The sequence below is a fragment of the Bufo gargarizans genome, chromosome 6, assembly GCF_014858855.1.
Source record: "Bufo gargarizans isolate SCDJY-AF-19 chromosome 6, ASM1485885v1, whole genome shotgun sequence".
In the NCBI taxonomy this organism is placed as follows: Eukaryota; Metazoa; Chordata; class Amphibia; order Anura; family Bufonidae; genus Bufo; species Bufo gargarizans.
The window spans coordinates 149,170,242-149,195,838 of NC_058085.1; the positions used below are offsets into that span (position 1 = coordinate 149,170,242).

General features: G+C 41.1%; 1 protein-coding gene across 1 annotated transcript in view; it reads right to left on the bottom strand.

The window, feature by feature from the left end:
- Positions 1-2,647: 2,647 nt before the first annotated feature.
- The window catches only part of PPA1 (inorganic pyrophosphatase 1), a 111,358-nt gene continuing 88,408 nt past the window's right edge, over positions 2,648-25,597 (bottom strand). The window contains exons 5-11 of the mRNA XM_044297448.1: positions 23,440-23,526; positions 21,993-22,119; positions 17,043-17,170; positions 15,763-15,848; positions 10,509-10,578; positions 5,572-5,611; positions 2,648-3,023 (exon numbers count right to left, since the gene is read on the bottom strand). Coding sequence (XP_044153383.1) covers positions 2,992-3,023; positions 5,572-5,611; positions 10,509-10,578; positions 15,763-15,848; positions 17,043-17,170; positions 21,993-22,119; positions 23,440-23,526 — 570 coding nt within the window. The 3' untranslated portion in view covers positions 2,648-2,991. The remainder of the gene's footprint in view (positions 3,024-5,571; positions 5,612-10,508; positions 10,579-15,762; positions 15,849-17,042; positions 17,171-21,992; positions 22,120-23,439; positions 23,527-25,597) is intronic.

Consider the following 25,597-nt stretch of genomic DNA (forward strand, 5'->3'; position numbering starts at 1 on the left):
CAAAAGATTCCTGAGGCTTTTAAAAACTCCCAGCCTGGTTCATTACTCAAAACCGCAATCATGGGTAAGACTGCCGACCTGACTGCTGTCCAGAAGGCCATCATTGTCACACTCAGGCAAGAGGGTAAGACACAGAAAGACATTTCTGAACGAATAGGCTGTTCCCAGAGTGCTGTATCAAGGCACCTCAGTGGGAAGGAAAAAGTGTGGCAGAAAACGCTGCACAACGAGAAGAGGTGACCGGACCCTGAGGAAGATTGTGGAGAAGGACCGATTCCAGACCTTGGGGGACCTGCGGAAGCAGTGGACTGAGTCTGGAGTAGAAACATCCAGAGCCACCGTGTACAGGCGTGTGCAGGAAATGGGCTACAGGTGCCGCATTCCCCAGGTCAAGCCACTTTTGAACCAGAAACAGCGGCAGAAGCGCCTGACCTGGGCTACAGAGAAGCCGCACTGGACTGTTGCTCAGTGGTCCAAAGTACTTTTTTCGGATGAAAGCAAATTTTGCATGTCATTCGGAAATCAAGGTGCCAGAATCTGGAGGAAGACTGGGGAAAGGGAAATGCCAAAATGCCTGAAGTCCAGTGTCAAGTACCCACAGTCAGTGATGGTCTGGGGTGCCATGTCAGCTGCTGGTGTTGGTCCACTGTGTGTTATCAAGGGTAGGGTCAATGCAGCTAGCTATCAGGAGATTTTGGAGCACTTCATGCTTCCATCTGCTGAAAAGCTTTATGGGGATAAAGATTTCATTTTTCAGCACGACCTGGCACCTGCTCACAGTGCCAAAACCACTTGTAAATGGTTTACTGACCCATAGAGAATCTGTGGGATATTGGGAAGAGAAAATTGAGAGACGCAAGACCCAACACTCTGGATGAGCTTAAGGCCGCTATCGAAGCATCTTGGGCCTCCATAACACCTCAGCAGTGCCACAGGCTGATTGCCTCCATGCCACGCTGCATTGAAGCAATAATTTCTGCAAAAGTATTCCCGACCAAGTATTGAGTGCATAACTGAACATAATTATTTGAAGGTTGACTTTTTTTGTATTAAAAACACTTTTCTTTTATTGGTCGGATGAAATATGCTAATTTTTTGAGATAGGAATTTTGGGTTTTCATGAGCTGTATGCCAAAATCATCAATATTAAAACAATAAAAGGCTTGAACTACTTCAGTTGTGTGTAATGAATCAAAAATATATGAAAGTCTAATGTTTATCAGTACATTACAGAAAATAATGAACTTTATCACAATATGCTAATTTTTGGAGAAGGACCTGTATATATTGTGAAAGCACGCAGTTAACTGTGCTTCAGCGGGACGCCGCTAGTATTGGTGTTTACGGTGGAGAAGCGATCAGTACAATTATTTTACAATACCTTTATTTGGAATGAGGGTACCCAACTAGCTCATAGTCGTATGATCGTTTATTTGAATCAATGCATTTCAAGGACTACGTATTGGAGCAAGAGTTATTTATTCTTTCATCATTTATTGGAGAAAGAGACATTGTTTCTAGTTGCTGACCATACCTATACCACACTGGCAATATGCACTTGATGCACTTTATTTCCATTTGCTGGGACTTCAATTGTGCTTGATATTGCTGGCGTCAGTATCTATATTTTATTTTCCAATTGCTTATTGTGTTTTACTTTATGCACGAGGCAGGAATAGGCCCTATTTATCAATTGTCTATTCACGCTCTATTATTTATTGGTTTTATAATAAATTATTGATGGTTTCAGTATCTGAGAGTGCCCAGTTTTTTCCATTTTTATTGCATTTCTCTCGAGTAGACAGGTTGAGCCTACTCTACTGAGAGCACCTCGCTTGGTCTCTTGTTGCTCCAGTGCACCACATCATTATTATTTCCAATTGTATCATTCGAATGAAAGTGGCTGAAATGCAATGCTAGACACTGTCCAAGGACTGTCAGGGCAGAGTTTCTATAAAATAATAAAAAAAAAATATATATAATAATTTTTGCAAACCCATCAGAACTTTGTGGTTTTCCTTTATTTCCAAGCCTAGCCTAGGTCGCTACTCTGTGAAGGATGTAGCAGCTGTGACTGAATTGTTATAGTGGGAGCCTTTATCGACAGGCTATTAATTCTTTATACAGATAACAAAGTAAGGGTCCATTCACGCGTCCGCAATCTCGTTCCGCATTTTGCGGAACGGAATTGCGGACCCATTAATTTCTATGGGCCATTAATTTCTACGCGCACTTCCGGGTCCGCAATGCCGTTCCCGAAAAAAATAGAACATGTCCTATTCTTGTCCGCAATTGCGGACAAGAATAGGCATTTTCTATTAAGTGCCGGCGATGTGCGGTCCGCATAATGCGGAACGCACATCGCCGATGTCATTGTTTTGCGGATTCGCAAAACACCCATGGATGGTTTTTTCAATAGACCCTAAAAGACATTTGTCGCCGCAAGCTGTGGTAATGATGGGGAGGGTCACTGTCTGGGTAAAGACAAAGAAGCAAACAAGACATGAGAGAACATGTCTGATATTTGTGCCTCTAAACTGGTATTGCTTTGCTTTTTTAAAATAACCTTTTGCTAACGGCGGGGTGAAGGCTTCTTCTATTCAAAATGAGAAGCTTTTAATACACATTGTAGGAGACGAAACCAGACTTTACCAAAAAAGTAGCTTTATTTGCTTCTGTAGTACAGGAAATCTACACAGAGGTTTCACAAATTTCCGCATGCCAATTTTGCTTCTACAAAACTAGCAAGAGCAAAACAGAATCCAAAATTGCTGATACACAATAAAGATAATGCCGTTGATATTAACAGTAACCCATGTAAGGAGGTGGCAGCTTATCGTAGACATCATGCAGCTCCATATTGGATATCTTAACTAAAAAGGGTTACACTGGCTACAGTTTATTACTGTTCTGTCGATATGGCATCTATGGTGCAGATCCAAACGCCTAGGGAAAGGCATGCAATAATAGCGCCAGGTCTTCATCTGTTAATTAGTTCTTCTGATAATAGAACCACTTGTCCACTGCATATGAAAAGAAAAGCAAAGGGAGGTGAGCGAGAGAAACATGAAAAGAACATTTCCAGCGGCCACAAAGAAAACCAAAATGTATTCATTCTACACAAATGAGCATTAGATTCCTTTCACGGCCTTAACAATTACCTAGGTAAAATGCACAAAGTCTCCTTCACATTGGCAGTTTTTCATAACCACCATCTCCTAGAGATTTGTAAATGTATTTTAATTTAGAAATAATGAAATAGTACCTAATTCTATGGTATAGTTAAGTACAGAACAGAATGACCTCAATGTTAATTTTAGGCACAGCTGAAACCTTACGCCACCGATGAAGCTTGGAGTGAAACCCGGGTCGGGCAGGATCGTGTTGCCTGTATTTTACGCGTGTTTGTGAGTATAATAAAATTACTTTTATATCAGTATTGAAAACAGTGCTTCACTATTGCAGCAATTTAAATATTCCATAGAGTTACGTTGAAGAAAAAGAGAAGAAAAAACAAAAAACTGAGGTGGTTTGATCAGTCTGATGTGCCTGCATTATTACCTGCGCTCGTGAGTATAATAATATGAGTGTGAGCATGGAGTCACAGTGCTTCACTATCAGTGCGATTTATGATATCCCGCAGGAATATCCGGTGGAAAAGGATACCTGTGGGACCTGATGTTTTGTCTATATACATTAAAGTGGATGATTTGAGCTTAAAGAGGTTTTCTTCTGATCGGATAGGGAACGCGCGCTTCCGCAAAACGCATTGACTGAATTGTGCCCACTTCACTTTTGGGGCCTGCAGCGGCAAATCCTTGTGACAACGTACTGAAGTTTTAAGGCTGCGTTCACACAGGCGAGATTTCCGCGCGGGTGCAATGCAGTAGGTGAACGCATTGCACCTGCACTGAATCCTGACCCATTCATTTCAATGGGTCTGTGTACATGAGCGTTTTTTTTCATGCATCACTTCTGCAATGCTTTAAAATCGCAGCATGTTCTATATTCTGCGTTTTTCACGCAGCCCTGGCTCCATAGAAGTGAATGGGGCTGCGTTAATAACGCATTGCATCTGCAAGCAAGTGCGGATGCAATGCGTTTTTCACTGATGGTTGCTAGATGTTGTTTGTAAACCTTGCGTTTTTCACGCGCGTGATAAAAACTGATCAAAACGCATTGCACCCGCGCGGAAAAAACTGAACAACTAAACGCAATTGCAGCCAAAACTGACTGAACTTGCTTGCAAAATGGTGCGAGTTTAACTGAATTGATTACCTATCTTCAGGAAAGGTCATCCATATCAGATCACCGCAGGGGTTTGGGTTGCAACTCCAGGCACCCCCGCCGACCAGTTGTTTAAAGGGGTAGCAGCGCTCATGTTAGAGCTGCTCCCGGTTCAAAATTCCTGGCGTGTTGTCTCGCTTGTTAGGGCGACGCAGTGTAATTACAGGAGCTTGTCCCAGTTATAATTAGATTGCATCGCCTCTACAAGCATAACCATGCGCAGGTAATTGTGAAGTGAAAGCAGCGCTCACATAAGCCCTTCAAACAATTGATCGGCGGAGGTGCCGCGAATCTGAGGTCATCAATATCTTTACTACACAACCCCTTTGATTGGGTTAAAGTAAAAAACAAAACAAAAATTACTAATGAGGGACAGTACTATTCGTGGCGTTTTACCAGTGGGTGAATAAATGTGGCTTTTGTACATGTAAAACGTAAAAAATATTTATTATTACTACCTGGAGCATTATTTTTGCTCATAAGACATTAAATATTAATGGCAGTGCTACACCTTCAAAAACCCAATGAAAGTCTACCCAATTAAAAACTTGTCCCAAGAACTTTGTTGTAAAGATCAAAAAAATTTCACTAATAAGGGACAACAAAACTAGAGACTTTCTTCCCAAGGAATAAGCAAAGACAACAGGAGACTGTAAGACTAAGGCCTCATGCACACGACCGTATTTTGTTTCCATGTCCGATCTGTTTTTTTTTTTCGGATAGGATGATTCTATGGAAAAAACGCGGACAGCAAACAGTATGCTGTCCGCATCAGTATGTCCGTTCTGTTGCTCCGCAAAAAAAAAAATATAGTGCATGTCCTATTTTTTTCTAGTTTGTGGACAAGGATAGGCATTATTACAATAGTTCCGCAATAGTTCTGCAAAAGAAAACGAATCCGCAAAAAAAAGGATGCCAATACGGAACGTCATCCGTTTTTTTTTGCGGATCCGCAAAACACATACGGTCGTGTGCATGTAGCCTAAGACTGTAGCATGATCTGAATGGTGACCACATGCAGCAACAATTACATACAGGGGGGGGGGGGACTGCCAAAAAACAGTCTGTGGATTTCACTGCCAATTGAAAAGGGCAAAATCAGTAATGAAATTCTGCAGCATAAATCAACATACTGTGTACTTTAAAATCTGCACTGCAGGTCAATTTGGTGCAGAAATGTTCTCCAGCATGTGCATGAGATTTGTTCAAATTTTATCCAAATGGCTGATACTGTAATCCACAGCATTTCCATCCTGTGTAAACGTACCCTAAAGATCTACTTACCATCTATTGGGATGGTGTCAGCCGGTCCACATGGAGGTGTCTGAAAGAGAAAAGTTGAACCATCACCATCATTTACAACACTAAGACAAAATATTCCTAACAAAAAACAAGCTCTCTTAAAATGGGATTTACATATTGATGACCTATTCTCAGGATAGGTCACCAATAGGAAATCGTCTGAGGAGGAAAGGCGCTGTACATTGGATAGTGGCTTTACTTAAAGGGGTTGTCCCACAAAATATATTCTACAGTTTTCAGACCAGCACCTGGATATGAATACTTTTGTAATTGCATGTAATTTTTTTTTTTTATAGCCACTGATGTATTCAATCAAATGTATCCGTATAGTGGCACTTCATTGCTTTGACCTGCTCTTAATGAAGGCCGCACATGCTCAGTTTCATCTTTCAACTGCTCTGTTGGAAGGGCTTAATTTTCTATGCTTTAAAAAATATATATAAAAAATAAATAAAAATAATAAGCTATCTTCTTCACAAGCGTAACACTAAAGAAATAGTATATTCCTGAAATTAGTGGAAAAACAATTGCGCCATCAGCCAATCACCATAAATATGTTCACTATATTGTACAGCTTAGGCACGGCTGTGTGCATGAGGCCTTATGATTACAGTGGATACCAAATACCGTTTGTGATATTTCATACTAAGGATGTTTTAACAACTTTACTGTTTTTTGCTTGGTTATTTTTGTTTTTAGTAAAAATAACTTTGCAGAAATTTTTTATTTTTACCATAAAATAAAAAAAGTTGTATAGTAAAAATTATATTTTTCTGCCATAACTTAGAATAAAGATTATTTTACAGGTTTCAGTGAGATTTGAACCCCAGACCATCTGTAGAGTAAACAGCTGCCTTACCCAGTCCTCTATAGAAAAGCTCTGGTGTGAAGGTGGGATTTTTTGTGCCTTATAGTGTTACTGTTTAATTAAATAAACATCATAAAACAGTATTTAGGATCTCTGCAATCGTATTAACTTGTACAATATAGTGATCATATTATTAACAGCGATTTATGGTGGTAAACAGTGTGAATAAAAATGAAGGGTGGGGGGAGCACATAGTTTGTAGTGGAGCCCTGAAATTCCTATCCAGGACTGCTTGAAGCCATGCTGGAAAACCCTGCCCTTTGCTGACATCACATCTACAGGGCAGGGTCCGGGTGAAAGAGCAGAACACTGCCCTCAGAGGCAAGGTCACTGATGATGATGTGCCTACAGGGCAGAACCATACAAGCCTTGCCATGCCTCAGAAGTAGATTTGGAGCAAACACAGTGGAAAGTGTCACGTGACCGCGGTGAAGTGCAGGAAAAAAGTCATTACACATAAACGATCACTATTAGTAAGTGATAACATGTGTTGTTTCCTGTCAATTGATGCTGAAAATTGAAAAACCAGAATAGTACTTTAAATCAAACTGGGCTGCAATTCTAGAGAAACAATGGTTTTTTTTTTTCTTTTTTTTCTTTCTTCTTATTTACAAAAGACTGTTTCTGCTGACTCCAATTTTTGCATTAAAACATAATAAAGCTATTTTGTCAAGACAGATGAAATGCTACCCCAGGAATCATCATGTCAGAAATCAATACTAGTCAAAATTAGGCAGTGTTCCGTTGAAATATGTATAGGTCATGAGAGATCTGTGACTAATGGACAAAAACAAAGCACTTGCATTTCAGGACCAAAGAATGATTAGCCGGTGCTGCCATCCCACTACCATCTTAGCTAAATGGGGCGGAACTACCTAACTATCCACTGAAAAATATGGAGGAGTCATTATCTGCCTTACAACGCAGTCAGAACACGGAGACTGATATTTCCTGCAGGCATTAGGGGGCCGCAAGGGAGGCGAGCCATGTTTAATCATTATCTCGAAATGATTACAATGTAAAATGCTTTATGGCTCTCGGCTGCGTACCTATTCATTATATCAGCTCTGATTGATAGAGAATAGGCATTTATTTATACCTACTGTTGTTAAAGAGGTTCCATCAATGCCATAAGACAGAAGGCTGAAATACTGTGTGCTGGGGTTCTACTCCATCAATGTCTGAGCCAGCATGCTCTATCATTTGCAACACAAGTGCTACAATTAAATCAGCCATCTATTGTGCTGTGTTCTCAATGTGTTGACGTACATCAGAAGTGATACATGCAGCTTGATTTCTGTCCAGTTTTATCATTCTACAGCAGTTCTGAAAGGCACTGATGTACTTTAAAGGGGTTGTCCAGGATTTGGATACTGATGGCCTATCCACAGTATAGGCCGTCAATTCTAGATTGGTGAGAGTCTGACACCTTGCATCCCTTCCGATATCTTGCAGCTCCAGCGCTGGTAGTCTGTGCTGGAAATACACAGCTCGGTCTGTTGTGCAGTGGATGGAGCTGGTTCCTGCAACGCCTCTTCCATTCACTTAAGTTACCAGCTTTGTCCACTACACAACGGACAGGACAGTGCCAGAGCTGATCGGAGTGGGGTGTTGGACCCCTGCCCGTCTGATACTGATGGCCTATCCTGGAGAACCCCTTTAAAGCTCACGGGCTGTAATCTGCACTAGTGCCCTAAACTATTACTCTTCTTTAAAGAAGACTCGTCATCTCTCATATGGCTCTGTAAAATAATTCCCCTTTCTGATAACTCTTTGTGACGTTTCCCTTTTATTCCTCCTGGATATGTATGAATAAACTGACAACTAGGTGGATGTTACATCCTCAATGGGGCATGTTCCAACACACACCGATCCGGTTAGCACTGAATGGACCACGCCAGACTGCATCTACACACATTCAGAAGGGGAATTGTAGCACCCAGCTGTCAATTTATTCATGCATTTCCAGGAGGAATAAAAGAGTTCTAAAAACAAAAGATGCTCAGGCTTTGTTATTTAATTGGGAATACAAGTATTTATTTAAGTGGGTATATCAAGGAAGCTGCAAGGTCCTTTTTAACAGATTTTGGTCCTGTAAGACAGAGGGGCCTTTTGAACCAGCTCAGGCATCAGGGCCAGGATGTGATTGGAAACTGATCCCAACATAGTTAGTTAATGCTAAAAGATTTTAAAAAATATATATTTTTTTATTATATATATAGATATATATATATATATATATATATATATATATACACATACACAGGTCCTTCTAAAAAAATTAGCATATTGTGATAAAGTTCATTATTTTCTGTAATGTACTGATAAATATTAGACTTTCATATATTTTAGATTCATTACACACCAACTGAAGTAGTTCAAACCTTTTATTGTTTTAATATTGATGATTTTGGCATACAGCTCATGAAAACCCAAAATTCCTATCTAAAAAAATTTGCATATCATGAAAAGGTTCTCTAAACGAGCTATTAACCTAATCATCTGAATCAACTAATTAACTCTAAACACCTGCAAAAGATTCCTGAGGCTTTTAAAAACTCCCAGCCTGGTTCATTACTCAAAACCGCAATCATGGGTAAGACTGCCGACCTGACTGCTGTCCAGAAGGCCATCACTGACACCCTCAAGCAAGAGGGTAAGACACAGAAAGAAATTTCTGAACGAATAGGCTGTTCCCAGAGTGCTGTATCAAGGCACCTCAGTGGGAAGTCTGTGGGAAGGAAAAAGTGTGGCAGAAAACGCTGCACAACGAGAAGAGGTGACCGGACCCTGAGGAAGATTGTGGAGAAGGACCGATTCCAGACCTTGGGGGACCTGTGGAAGCAGTGGACTGAGTCTGGAGTAGAAACATCCAGAGCCACCGTGTACAGGCGTGTGCAGGGTAATGGGCTACAGGTGCCGCATTCCCCAGAAACAGCGGCAGAAGCGCCTGACCTGGGCTACAGAGAAGCAGCACTGGACTGTTGCTCAGTGGTCCAAAGTACTTTTTTCGGATGAAAGCAAATTTTGCATGTCATTTGGAAATCAAGGTGCCAGAGTCTGGAGGAAGACTGGGGAGAGGGAAATGCCAAAATGTCTGAAGTCCAGTGTCACGTACCCACAGTCAGTGATGGTCTGGGGTGCCATGTCAGCTGCTGGTGTTGGTCCACTGTGTTTTATCAAGGGCAGGGTCAATGCAGCTAGCTATCAGGAGATTTTGGAGCACTTCATGCTTCCATCTGCTGAAAAGCTTTATGGAGATGAAGATTTCATTTTTCAGCACGACCTGGCACCTGCTCACAGTGCCAAAACCACTGGTAAATGGTTTACTGACCATGGTATTACTGGGCTCAATTGGCCTGCCAACTCTCCTGACCTGAACCCCATAGAGAATCTGTGGGATATTGGGAAGAGAAAGTTGAGAGACGCAAGACCCAACACTCTGGATGAGCTTAAGGCCGCTATTGAAGCATCCTGGGCCTCCATAACACCTCAGCAGTGCCACAGGCTGATTGCCTCCATGCCACGCCGCATTGAAGCAGTCATTTCTGCAAAAGGATTCCCGACCAAGTATTGAGTGCATAACTGAACATAATTATTTGAAGGTTGACTTTTTTTGTATTAAAAACACTTTTCTTTTATTGGTTGGATGAAATATGCTAATTTTTTTAGATAGGAAATTTGGGTTTTCATGAGCTGTATGCCAAAATCATCAATATTAAAACAATAAAAGGCTTGAACTACTTCAGTTGTGTGTAATGAATCTAAAATATATGAAAGTCTAATGTTTATCAGTACATTACAGAAAATAATGAACTTTATCACAATATGCTAATTTTTGGAGAAGGACCTGTAATAAATATATATATATATATATATATATATATATATATATATATATATATATAATATCCCACTATCCATTTCATCATCATCATCATTTTCTACATATGAAACCAGATCTGTATATCCAAAGTCAGGTGTCAGATCGCTGCACCCAGCCATCACCATAAGACATCATTTACACACACATTCAGGGCCACCAACTTACCGCTTGTACAATATCTTGAGCTTGACTTGGCTTGCAAAAGAAAGGGCTGTCATGTACCGTGGTGTTAGTGCTGCAGAAAAGAACAATATTCCAATCAGAGTTGTAACAGAAACTACTAGGATTAAGCATTCATACATATCCTTCTGATTGACATGCTTAGAACACACCCAGGAGGGTGCATAGGTACTGCAGGTGTGGAATAGCTGGAAAGCTCCAGCGTTTTGATGTAGGTACAAAGTGGATGACATTTTTAAACATTTCATCCATGCACTGCAAAAAAAAACAAAAAAACATGGACATGCAGTTTGGATTTTAAATCTTGAGCATGTTCATTTTTTTCCTGTGAATTTCCACTTTGCAATGCAATTGTTTCTGCTGAGTTTCTCCACTCCACCGCTCCCACTAGAAGGTTCCAGTCTAGCTAGTCAGAGCCACTAGTGTTCTGCAGTTGGAGACCAGTGCTTGGAGGGGGAGACTCATGCCAGTCTGCATGAGATGGGGATGCTGAGACACAGACCATAAGTCATCAGCCCTAGTTTACGGCAGACCCTGACTCTTTGGACTTCTTTCTCTTTGGGGTGCACCACACCTTACCATCCCTTCCGGAGAGCAGATATGGCCACTTGCATATATGTGATTTTATCTCTACAATATCCTAAGGAAGGCTTGATTCTTCCATTATCATACCAAAGAGGATATCATTTATGTATGTTCATTATTTCTTCTCATCACGAACACATGCATCAGATACAGACATGCATGGTAAGCACACAGTATATAGCAAGACAGTATACAACATATAGCAAAAATCTGACATGAATTATCTGTAGAGAGCAGACATAATACAACATGTTTCATTAGACTGTATGTTGGGAATTTAATAGTTTTTGCTGAAGGGATACTGTTGAAAGAATAACATGATTTTGTTTCAGGGGATTGCGTTTTAAAGCAAGTCTGTCAGCAGTTTCAACACCACAAAACTGCTGACAGCAATAAACAGGTGATAGGGAAAAAACAGTTGCTATTCATAGTTGCTCTATAGGTTAGAAGTAGAAGTTTTAACATGCCATGTTGGCGCGGAGTGATGACTGTAGTGGTCTCCCAGTGGGCAGTAGAGCAGTCGCACTTGCAGAAGCTGTACTCAGTCTTAACACTTCTATTTATGTCCTAAGCTGCAACTATAAACAGCACCCCAGGTATAAATTCCCCATAACCCCTCTACTACGGTCAACAGTTTCAAGGGGTCAAAACTGCTGACAGATCTCCTTATCAACCGACAGCTCTCTTTTAGGATACTGTTCCTCAACCAGTAAATGGCGCTCTCCATTTGCTGGAAGCGCTATACATTATTGTACACTTGTGACACCAGGGATTTGATAGCATTCCTAGAACCTGGTACTAGGGTGAAAGCTACTGTATGTCACTAGAAGTCAAAATTGGGGTAAGATCCATATCTTATATATTTATCCTTCAAGATTCTTCACGTTTACTATTCAGCATTATCACTCATAACTGAAAGTGGCTTGCAACCCATAATACAATATGTTTAAGGACATCTTTGGGAATTCCATACTTAAAAATGTCCAAAATAATTAAAAATTTCAGACAAGCCCTGCAAAAGCTTAAAAAATAAAATAAAAATCACGTTATACTCATTCCCTTCTCTGCAGTGCTGGGGAAAAGAAGAAAATAGGAATGGTCCCTAGGGGGAGATGATGCGAAAGCACTCTCCCGGGATGTACTGCTCTGTGACAGGAAATATATGAAAAAATAAGGGGCAGTAACGTATTAAAACCTAGAGTTGATTAGGATTATTAAGATCCCGAATGGGGAAGGAAAACCCCTACCAGACAAACTGAACAAACAACTATGCAGGACCCACGTGGGTGAGTCACCATAGGTCATTGGCAATTTCTGAAACCAAATTTAAGGGAACATGAAAAGACCATTTTAGTTGTCAGCAGATGAAAATCCCAGCAGGACTGCAGGTATAATGATCCAAACAGCATGATCGATCCCTAGGATGCTGTTTGTTTTGGTCATTAGACCTGCAGTCGGGGCGTTATTTGAAGCTGTAATACGGATGCTAAAATGTACCCACATTACTGCCATCTAAACATGCGTGCCAACTGTCCAGGATCTGACATGACAGGCCCGGATTTCAGCCGCTGTCCAAAGGTCCTGGGAGAGCTACTGCATGTCCCGACTTCAACTGCATCTGCGTCCTGAGAACACAGATACAGTTGAATATAATGGTGGAGCAGGGAGCATCGGCCAATGCTTTTCCCAGCAGGCAGGAGTGATAAAGTGATGTCATCGCACCTGCTAAGCTGAACAGGAAAGCTAACAAGCTGGGGGGGGGGGGGGGGGGGGGGGGTGACTACCTCTATTCTTTAAGGGAATGGGGTATTGCTTTTTTTATTTTATTAAGACTATAGTGGCTTCGCTACTGTGAAGGGGGCACTAAAGGGTAATTTTAATAGTGAGAAGACACTGGGGGATAACTACTGTGTGGGGCACTAAGGGGGCATTTATACTGTGAGGACACACTAGTGGGGGCATAACTACTGCATCACTGTGGGTCACCAAAAGGAGAATTCTTACTGTAAGTCGAGCACTAGGGGGAATTCATACTGTGAGGGGGAAGTGGGGAGGGTTATTAAGAGGGCATAACTACAGTGAGGGTGGCACTAAGGGGGTATCATTATCCTGAGTGGGCACAGCAGGCATAATGAGTGGTGGGGACACTATTACAGTGAGCACAATGAACTCTGAGGGACCTCAAAGTGACGTACTGGAAAAGAACAGACTCCAGCGCTCAACCGATTTAAGAAAATCCAAGCTTTGTTGATAACATATACCATCAATAAAGTTTCGATTTTCTTCAGTTGGTTGAGCGCTGGAGTCTGTTTTTCCTATGCGGTACCATTGTGTTTTCATTGTGCACCCTTCCTCATATCCAGTTCTAATCCATGGCATCATCAGGGGACACCTGTTGCCGACTACTACCCCGGTTATTTACCCTGTGTCTACGCCATAATAGTAGTTGTGGCTGATCACAACCAAACAAGGTGAGAGCCTTTCCATAGAAGCCTTGTGCAACACTTTTACCAGTGCTTCTCCACTGCACTATGCAATGCCTGGCACTGTATATTTTTTCTGTTGTCAGAATTAAACTATTATAGTGTGACACAAACAGGGCACTCAAAATGTGAGGAGCACAAAAGTGCACAAAGGACAATACACAGAATTAGATGTGTATGGAGAAAAATTAGGGTTAGAAGTATGGCTTAACATAAAAAAATACATTGCCTCTGTGTGCGCCAGAAACTTTGTCTCACTTTCTCTTCTTTGAAAGTTAGGAGGTACTGTATGTCTAAATACAAGTATACAGCCTTTGAGAATTGTTGATAGTAGTTCATATATACATCATTTTGCCTGTGGTATTTTGCGATCCTTGAAAGATCTAGGCTACATGGGGCTAATGTTCACTACTATAACCCTTGTATCTAAATTTCTGGCCAAGGCAGAGAGAGGCATGTTAAGGGTACTTTCACACTAGCGTTATTCTTTTCTGGCATTGAGTTCTGTCCTAGGGGCTCAATAGCAGAAAAGAACTGATCAGTTTTATCCTAATGCTTTCTGAATGGAGAGCAATCCATTCAGGATGCATCAGGATGTCTTCAGTTCAGTCTTTTTGCCTTTTTCGGACGGAGATAATACCTCAGCATGCTGCGGTTTTATCTCCGTCCAAAATTCCGGAACACTTGCCGGAATGCCGGATCCGGCCCTGAGTGTTCCGGCAAAACGGATCCGGCATTGCGTTCTGCGCATGGTCAGACCGGAAAAAAATTAGAAAAAATAAATAAATGCCGGATCCGTTTTTTCCGGATCCGACAGGCAGTTCCGGCGACAGAACTGCCTGCCGGAATCCTCTGCCGCAAGTGTGAAAGTACCCCAACACTCCTGCTTCCATCAAGGGCACATGCCCAACCAGTGTACAAAAAGGAAGCTCTAGTCTTGATATAATTAACAAACCAGGATATATAACAAAATCAACTCCAGATGCAAAGTTTTATTTAGAGTGGATTTTAAAATCTTCCGCATATTCTAGTAGAGTCATAGTGGTACCGTATAGGCAGACAAGCTCAATGTTTTTTTTTTTTTTTTTTTAAGTTGGGTTGTCTGCAAGTAGTTAACCAAAAATGTTACAAGACTTCTAACAGTAGGTGGCGCTGTTAGCTTTAGATAATACAATTGGGGATGGGAAGATGTTCTCAGCAGGGTTTTACAGCCCAATCATCATGTCTGTGCTTGGATGCAAGCTATTAGTTACTATGCGACTATAGCAATATTTATTGAGAGGGGGTGTTTTGCAGTTTTTGTACTCATATTGTTCAGTTTTTGATGTTGGTTTTAATGATCTGTGTGCACAATTACATGGTAAAAAAACAAACCTGGGGTTTCAATAGCAGCTTTACAATTAGCATTATAAATTTTTTAATTTTAAGAAAATGAGTGAATATACATACAGCGAACCCACTCCAAAAGACCACTCACTTTATCCAGATCAGATTTCCTGTTCCACCATATATTCTGTATACAGCCCATCTTCTTTGAGAAGACCACCCTACTAGAAGACCACTGCTCAAAGCAGTTTTGAGTGGTCATCTGAAAGACATTTCACTGTAAATTTGGAACATACATTTTTGATGTTTTAATATATGCAAATGAGCCACTAGGAGCAACAGGGGCATTACCATTACACAGGGGTTCTGCTCTCTCTGCAACTGTCGCACCCTCTCCACTTTGATTGACAGGGCTATGTCAAAGTGGAGAGGGCACAGCAGTTGGAGAGAGAGCAGAGCCTCTAGGTCTAACGACCATCCCCCTGTTGCCCTGTCTCATTTGCATATATAGAAACTTCATTTATCTCAGCAATGCGGGCACATATGGACATAGGGCAAACACAGATGCCTTCGGCTGCCAAGTGAACATGGAACAGGTCAGCCAGTTTCATAGGTAAATATCTGCCAACAGATGCCCTTTTAGATAATGTATGAATTGATATTTTCTTCAAATGGATACTATATGGTTACAGTATGACATCATTGCATATAGCAGTATGTGATGTCACAACCTCAGGGTGGTCGAGTAGGCGCTACAGCTTTGGCACTCAAGTCCAGGACCTGCAAACGTCACCTCGGTTCACATTTGAGAATGTTCTACATACTTTATAAAAGGTAGAACTCACCAGTTGATTTCTCCACCGTCCGTTTTTTTGTTCACTAATGCCTTCCACTGAGCATGGGTACATTTGATCACCTCTAATGCAAACTCCTGCATCAAAATGTGCAAAGAACACGTGATAAAAAGATAACATTTCAACGAGTGCACTGCATTCTTTTATTCACAGCCACAGACTACAGCTACATTTTTATGCCCCTAAAGGGTCCATTCACGCGAACGCAAGGCCTCTGTTTCTGCAAATAGCAGTCCTCAATACGCGTGCACCGGCTGTGTGAACTCAGTTTTGCGGTGCGGACCCACCTGACTTTAATGGGTCCGCGATCTGCAAAATATGGCAAAAGATAGGAACTGTCTTATCCTTTGAGGTGGATCCAATCAAGTCAACAGGCCCGCATCTGTGATATAGAGTTCACACGGCCATTGCCCGTGTATTGCGGACCCACTGCTTGCGGTCCGCAACATAGGCACAGAGGTCATATGTTCATGTGAATGGACCCTTAGTGATATCACACGTGACTTTTCTTTAGGCTATTTTTAAATGGAATCTGTCACCACAATCTTGGACCATTATCTGCACTAATACATGAATGGTACTGCAGATAAGGAGTCCAGATTGATTCTTTATTATTATTTTCCTACTGCTGCTGGTTTCCACGCAGTTAGCGCTGCGCTGAAATACATAGTCACGTCATACAGTGCATGCACAAAGGAGTCCTCTCCATTATGTTAACACAGCAGTCTGGACTATATATTGCAGCACAGTGTTAAGTACCGACAGCGGCATATAGGGGCAGTAGGAAAATGTATAAAAAAAAAATAAAGCAATCTGGGCGATTTAGGGTCCCATTCACACGTCCACAATTTTGTTCTGCAAAATAATTGCGGACCTATTCATTTCTATAGGGTAGCACGATGTGCTGCCCGGATACGGAATTGCGGACACACACTTCCGGGTCTGCAATTCCGTTCCCGAAAAAAATAGAACATGTCCTATTCTTGTCCGCAATTGCGGACAAGAATAGGCATATTCTATTAGTGCCGGCAATGTGCGCTCCGCAAAATGTGGAATGCACATTGCCGCTGTCTGTGTTTTGTGGATCCGCAAAACACTTTGCAGACGTGTGAATGGACCCTTATCTGCAGTACTACTCATGTATTACTGCAGATCATAGTCCAGAATTGTGGTGACAGATTCCCTTTAAAGCAGAGTACCTTCTTACATTACTCACATATATTTTATATTTGCATATAATAAACACATAGCTTAAAGAAAGAAAAAAGTACCTTATTCTTAAATTGAGCATCAAAGGCAAATTGGTTCTCTGGCTTGCCGTCAGGAACCTTGTACCTTCTAAACCAGTCAACAGTAGACTCCAGATAATTGGGCTTCAGTCTCCTGACATCCTCGATATCTGAAAGCAGAAGACTCCATTATTAGCGTAACATAATCCAATTAATTAGACCTATTCTGAAATATATGTAGGGTGGCTGCTATAAAGTAATGAGGATGTTCTTGACGCTGAAGAACCAGCAAAGTCATCAACATTATAAAACAGGAGTATAATAATTGTGTAAGGGGCTCCACAAAGAAGAAAGATTGCAAAATGATGTCATCTTTGAAAGTACTGCAACAAGCAGAGGGCCAGTCTGAAGAGCGCTCTATATATAAAGCATGTGATAAGAACCTTTAGTAACATCAGGATTTCTTGGTCTCTTCCCCCCCCCCCCCATTGGGACTATAGGGATTAATAAAAATAATAATACGAATGTCATATGACATTCCATTGCAGCAACCCCTATAGTTTGTAAACGAGTTTCTGCCCTATCAATAGAAAATAACTGGAGATAAAGTTGCCAAATATTAATAATTATCCTAACTCTTATCTTCATTCTAAATCTTAGGTTCTATTAATTCAAAGTAATACTAGAGAAAAGAAAAGGTTATCTTTCGCCGCAATCCTATGAATGCAAAACCAAAGAATACATTTTCACAGCACTAGGGAAATTGGATAACCCAGTTATGTGAGAAACCCTCCTGTTCCCTGAAGCAAACGTAAAAAAAGGAATACATATCGTAGCTGCAAAAAAATAGGGATTGTCATATGTGCTGCAAAAATCCATTTTATTTAATGTATTTTATGTTTTGTTCACAAACATTTTTCCTACATGATCTCTTCAGTGGGTTGTTTTAAAGCATACCAGAGTTAAAAAAATAAATAAAAAAAAGTTTGCATAATGGCTGTGCTTCTTTGTACAATCATAACTGCGAAGGAACAGTTATGTTTGGGTTTTCTTAATGTTTTTTTCAACCATATTATTCTCTGTTTCAGCTGCACAGTTAGATGAATTTCTCTCAAAAGCATAGGATGTCTCCTTTCCATGGAAGTCAGCACTGTACTCCTGCGACTTCCTTTCCCTTACTTCCCATTATGTTTGTTCTCAGCTCCAGAGCTGACAGAACAGATAAGGAGGGGAAGAACAAACTTAGACACACAGGAAGCTCCTGTGATGTTCAGAAGCAGTGTAGAAGCAGTTTTTTTTATATCAGGCTCACAAGCTGAGCTAGCTCTGACACCCCCCCAGATCATCTCAGCTGTCTTTTCTGTGTCTGTTACCAGGCACGGCTGGAACACCAGTGGACTGCAACCTAGGTGGAAGTGAGAACCCTAGTGGCCATGACTTTACAGCTTTTTTCAGGTGGTCTGACCTGGAGATCTGACCTGAGGGCCTAATATGAGGGTCTGATCTGAGAATTTGATGTATGAGGGCTGTATGTTTTTCTTATTTTCCTCCTCTAAAACCTGGGGTGTGTCTTATCATCAGGTGCATGTTATAAAGCGAAAAATACGGTAATTGTGTGCATGACCCCATAGAAATTACTTGGTAAGTGTAATATCTGCCAAAAAAATATGGATAGTACACAGATGAATAATACAGTCGTGTGCATGAAGCCTTAACTTCACCATTAAATAATATAGAGTAATAATAAAAATTAAAAAAAGAGAGACAAAGTGACCAATATGATCTTTTGATACTTCTCACGATGTACCTATGCACAGCTGCACTACTGGACAGCACTGTATTCGAAATATAATCGGGGTTTAGCCCTTCAGTGATATCCTGTATATGTAGCTCAAATTTCAAAACGTTGCGACGCAGTGTAAAATGTAGGTAAATTTGCAAATCTCCTCAGCCCATATTTTATTCACAATAGATTATAGAACACATATCAGATGTTGAAAATGAGACATCTTACCATTTCATGAAAACATTAACTAATTTAGAACTTGATGGCAGCAATGCATATTAAAAAAGTTGGGACAGGGCCATGTCTACCATTGTGTAGCATCCCATCTTCTTTTAACAACAGTCTGAGAAGTGATGATACCAATCAGTGAGGTTTTGGTAGAGGAATGTTGTCCTATTCTTGTCTGATGTAGGATTTAACTGCTAAAATTGCTGGATTTGCCAAATGTTTTCTATTAGTGAAAAGGTCTGGACTGCAGGCAGGTCAGTACAACACATGTAAACTTCTTTTGAGAAGCCATGCTGTGGTGATGAATGCACTATGTGGTTTAGCATTGTCCTACTGAAATATATAAGACCTTCCCTGAAAGTTGTCTGGATGGAAGCTTATGTTGTACTCAAACATCTATACATTGTTCAGCATTGATAGTGCTTTTCCAGATGTGTAAATGGCCTATGCCATAGGTACTAATGCAACCTCATACCATCAGAGATGCAGGCTTTTGAACTGTGGGATGGTAACAAGCTGGATAGTCCCTCTCCTCTTCAGTCCACAGTATACGGCGTCCGTGCTGTTCAAAATTAATTTCATTTTTTTTTTATTCATCTGACCGCAAAATATTTTGCCTCAGTCCATTTTAAATGAGCTTGGCCCAGGGAAGATGGCAGTGTTTTGGGGTCGTGTTGAGAAGTGGCTTCTTCTATCCATGATACACCTTTAACATGCATTTGTGGATTGCAACAGGAACTTTTGTTCACAAACAATGATTTCTGGAAGTGTACTTGAGTCCATTCCCTGATTTCAAGTACAGGATCAAGTGCCGCCTGAGGGCCTGTAGAACATGGGCATCCAATACTGACCATCATCCTTGTCCCATGCACACATGGTTTTCTCCAGGTTCTCTGAATCTTTTGATTATATTATTTTGTGTGTGATATTGAAAGTCTTCAGAATTTTACATTGAGAAATATTTATCTGGCATTGTTCCAAAAATTTTAGACTCTGTTTCTCGCAGACTCGTGAACCTCTGCCCATCTTTGCTTTTTTTTTTTATACAGACATGTTACTTAGTAGCAAACTACTCCTCCAGCAGTTTTTTATGAGTAATGCCTATTTTTCCAGCTTTTTGTTGTCGCTTTTTCAATTATAATTTTTTTTAAGATGTGTTGTTGCCATTGAGTTCTAAAGGTGTTTTTTTTTTTCCATGAAATGGTAAACTTTCAACATCTAATATGTGTTCTATTGTGAATAAAATATGGGTCAATGAAATTACAAGTCATTGCTTTCTGTTTTCATTTTACACAATGTCCCAGCTTTTTGGAAGTTGGGGTTATATATAGTATATATTATTAGACCACAAGAAAAAGCAGCACAACGTGAATCTGTCAGCAGTGTGCCAGCAAGTACAACCCCTGATCCTGGGTATTCATAATTTACTCCCAAAGAATTGGAGCACTCTCAGTTGTAGTTAAATATTGTGACATTGATTTACCCAGAGCAACATTTCAGCCCTCTTGCTGGGGCTTTTATCAGCTTGAAAGGTTGCGCTGAGTGAATACGTTAAATTGGATCTGACTACAATTGAGAATGCTGCGATTCCTTTGGACTAGATTTTATTTTACATATTTTTCACATAGTATGTGGGTCTCAAGAAAATAAAACAAGACAATGCGTGGGTGTTACGAGATTACAATAGTTGATGCTGTGTAATTATGGAATTTACTAAATTCCCTTTCAAAGTCTCCTGTGGTATTTATTGCTTTAAAGTGGAGAAAGCAACGGTATTTCTAAGAACAAAGAACAGCAAAGGCAGTCTCCACACAAGAAATAATATATTTTTGGGACAAGAATTCAGAATGATAAAATAAACATTGAGTTAACACAGAAATCAGTACAAAAAAAGCCCCTATTCTACCAAAAAGCCAACCTTAGCCAGATTATTAGATATATATTGTATATATTGCAGCACAATTAAGGAATTTAGAAAGTGATCCTCATAGACTATGAAATTCTAATTTATTTAAGGGGATTGGCCACATTATAGTAAAATGTTCTAAGCTGTTATGTGGCGTTAATGGGGTTATTACATACCGGATCTACGCTTCAAGGTCCTTTGGTGCTCATGGACTGAGCATGTAAAGTATGGTAAGTCCCTGTGTCCATAGGAACCAAGATGGTGGTAGTCATGCGATTTTCCTATGTGATCACTACCTCATAATCCCAGGATGCCTTTTGAACAGGCGCTGAACATGTCAGCGCATGCGCAGATACAGTCGGCAAAATCTCCTGTACCTGCACTGTTCCTGTTCAGTGCCTGCTAAGACGAGGCAGCTTGTGACAATCTGGTCCATAGGCAGCAGGGGGCCTTCAAGTGAAGACCTGTCCTATTACCACATACATGTGACAATATATAACACATCATTACATGTTAGGACATTTTACTAGAAACACCTATACGGTATGCCGTTTTAATACAGATTTCAAGGCAGAATATGCCCAAAAATCTATGTTGAAAATCTACAGTGTGAAGATACCCTAAAGATCAAGAACTTAAAGGGGCTGTCCAACCCTTTCTAAGTGATGACCTGACCTCGGGATAGGTCATTATCTGACACCGGAGCTGTGCAGCAGCTCAGGCACCTGAAGTACAGATGGTGCTTCTACTCTTCACTAGGAGCAGCACTGCAGTCATCAGCTCCATCTTCTGCACCAGAGCTACTGCAGAACACCTAATCAGTGGGGGTGCAGAATGTCGAACCCCCGCTGATCAGATAGTAATGGCCTATGCTGAGTATAGACCATTCAGGTTTGTTTTTTCCTCAAATGCTATGCCCCAGTAGTGGTCATCAATTCTTGCACAATTTTCCCGTAGACCATGTCTAGTCTGTTACTCATGGACAGGTAAGATTATACAGATCTTATTCCATATCTTTCGGTGATAGTTCCAGGTTATGATTACTTAACCCTTAGCACCCTGTGCTACTCACCATTATACAGTGCAGCCTCAGGGTCTTCAACATTGATAACCATTATTTTCCAGTCGGTTTCTCCTTCATCGATCAATGCAAGGGTGCCGAGAACTTTAACCTTAATAACCTCTCCTCGTTCACAAACCTAAGAAAAGGCAAGGTTCTTAATGTACAGATTTCTTTGTGGGCCTTTATTCTTAGATGTGATTCAAGTGTGCCCAGACATCACGCCTTATGCTACATACCCCTTTCACACGAGTGCAATGCGTGAGGTGAACGCATAGCACACGCACTGAATCCTGACCCATTCATTTGAATGGGTCTGTGCACATGAGCGTTGTTTTTCACGCATCAGTTCTGTGTTGGGTGAAAATTGCAGCATGTTCTATATTCTGCCTTTCGCACGCAGCCCTGGCCCCATAGAAGTGAATGGGGCTTCATGAAAAACGCATCACATCCGCAAGCAAGTGTGGATGCGATGCAATTTTCACTGATGGTTGCTAAGAGATGTTGTTTTTAAACCTTCAGTTTTCTATCACGTGGGTGAAAAACGCATCAATGTGCATTGCACCCATGCTAAAGAAACTGAACGCAATCACAAAAAAAACGGACTGAACTTGCTTGCAAAATGGTGCGAGTTTTCCTGAACGCACCCTGAACACATCCGGACCTAATCCGTATCGTTCGTGTGCAAGAGGCCTAATGGTTTCTTCTTTTCTATGTTGTAGACCTATAATTGCGCACATTTTCAGAAGTGACACTGTCCAGACCTACTTAGGGGATTCTCCAGGAATAATGAGTTTCTAGCAAGTGCCCACAGCCTGCGTCTCTGAACAGAAGATTCTCACTCACCTGCTCCTCTGCGTTGTCGCTGTGTACATATTACAGTCCCTGCAGTGTTGACATCCAGTGCAGTATGGACATGATCTGCTGCAGCCAATGACTGGCTTCAGCGGTGACACGGCCACAAGCAGCACTTCACTGCTGAAGCCAGTGATTGGCTGCAGCACAGCATGTGACCATATTCATGCGGCGCCAGATGTCAACACTGCAGGGAATGTAACACGGAGACACCAGAGGCAGCGTAGAGGACCGAAGCGGCCGGGAGCAGGTGCGTACGAATCTTCTCATTATTCCCAGAGAACCCCTTTATAGAGGACCTTTCACGACTCCTGACCTGCCTATCTTAATAGCTTCATGCATTCCCCACGTACTAACAATTCTGGAGTATATATTCTTATTATATTATTATTACATGGGGAATGCATAAAGCCATTAAAACAGGCATGTCAGGAGTGGTGACAGGTCCTCTCTAAAGTAGGGCCCAATTCTCTGCAATGTCAACAAGTCATAATTAGCAGCTACACAAGTACTTTCATACAAAGCTCATCCCAAACATTTCGGCAGCCATTTCAATCTTCTATATTTGATATGCATGATACAGAAGTAAATTACATTCCGTTACCTTACTCCCAATGTCACAAACGTCAATGGGATCGTTATCACCACCAAATCCAGTATTCTCATCAATGTGCGTTGGATTTTCCCAAGTCTACAAGAAAGATCATTGGGTTAACGTTTTTCATTATCCACTTAAGGGCCAGGTGCTGTAATTACGGTCAGTCAGAAGAAATATTTGAGAAATGAGTCCTATGGCAATATTTTCTACTTTAGTCTGAAATAAGTCACTTCTACACAGCAAAATGACATCACACTGCCCGCTTTCTACTTAGGTCTTTGTTCATTTGCCAGCATGAAGACGCACTAAAGCCCGCTTTCATCATTTAGGCGATAAAGCAGGCGCAATGTTAGCCCGACGTGTACAAAAAAAGGATAGCCTCTTCTAAGATTGAGCAGTCTCACCCTCAAGGCATTATTGATGCCTCTGCTGATTACTATAGCTCTCTGTATAATTTAAGGAACGATCTGACTATCCCTTCTCCCTCGCCTGAGTTAATTAACAGCTTTTTAGATTCTGTGCCTCTGCTTTGTCCTGTCTCTGAAATGAATGGCCTTAACTCCTCCATCACACCTCTTGAGGTAGGGTTGTAGCGGGTATATGTTCCTGGAGGGAAACGCCAAATGGAAAAGGATTTAGGAAAACTAGAAGAATGGTCAGAACTCTGGCAACTGAAATTTAATGTGGATAAGTGCAAGATAATGCACCTGGGGCGTAAAAACCCAAGGGCAGAATATAGAATATTTGACACAGTCCTGACCTCAGTATCTGAGGAAAGGGATTTAGGAGTAATTATTTCAGAAGACTTAAAGGTGGGAAGACAATGTAATAGAGCAGCACGAAATGCCAGCAGAATGCTTGGATGTATAGGGAGAGGTATAAGCAGTAGAAAGAGTGAAGTGCTTATGCCGCTGTACAGAACACTGGTGAGACCTCACTTGGAGTATTGTGCGCAGTACTGGAGGCCATATCTCCAGAAGGATATAGATACTCTAGAGAGTTCAGAGAAGAGCTACTAAACTGGTACATGGATTGCAGGATAAAACTTACCAGGAAAGGTTAAAAGACCTTAACATGTATAGCTTGGAAGAAAGAAGAGACAGAGGGGATATGATAGAAACTTTTAAATACATAAAGGGAATCAACTCGGTAAAGGAGGAGAGCATATTTAAAAGAAGAAAAACTACCACAAGAGGACACAGTTTTAAATTAGAGGGGCAAAGGTTTAAAAGTAATATCAGGAAGTATTACTTTACTGAGAGAGTAGTGGATGCATGGAATAGCCTTCCTGCAGAAGTGGTAGCTGCAAATACAGTCAAGGAGTTTAAGCATGCATGGGATAGGCATAAGGCTATCCTTCATATAAGATAGGGCCAGGGGCTATTCATAGGATTCAGATATATTGGGCAGACTAGATGGGCCAAATGGTTCTTATCTGCCGACACATTCTATGTTTCTATGTATAGAATTAGCGATACTTTAGTACCGATATCGATCAAATACCGGGATTTGACATTTACCGATACAGCCTAGTATCACAGAACATGGCAGGCGCTGCGTTCTCCTCAGCAGCACAGGGGAGAAGGAGTCACTCGTTCTCCCTCCCCCTGTGCCGCTGCTGCCGCCAATAAGAAGAGAGAGGGGCGGAGGAGGGGATCCTCTTTCATTGGTGGTGCAGTGGCAGCTTCTCATCTGAGCCCTCTGATCGGTTACCATGGCTGCCAGGACGCTACTGAAGCCCTGGCTGCCATGGTCAGCTCCCTGCTGCTGTGTGTACTATGCACAGGACAGCAGGCACAGTGTGAGGTCTTATTCAACCTAATAGAGCTCTATTAGGGTGAATAGTACAAGGGTTGAAAAGATCCCAGATTCTAGCCCCTAAGAGGGCTAATAGTTACTATTATTTAATAAGTACAAAAAAAAAAAAAAAAGTTTAAAATCACCCCCTTTCCCAATTTTACATATAAAATATATAAACAATAATAAACATATTACATATCGCCACGCCCCAAAAAGTGCAAACTATTAAAATATAAAATAAAAAAATCTCTCCTATGCGGTGAACGCCATAAAATAAAAAACGCGCTATTCACAATTTTTTGTCACCTTGTCCCCACAAAAAAAAGGATTGGACGTGCCATAAAATGCAGAATGCACGCTGCTT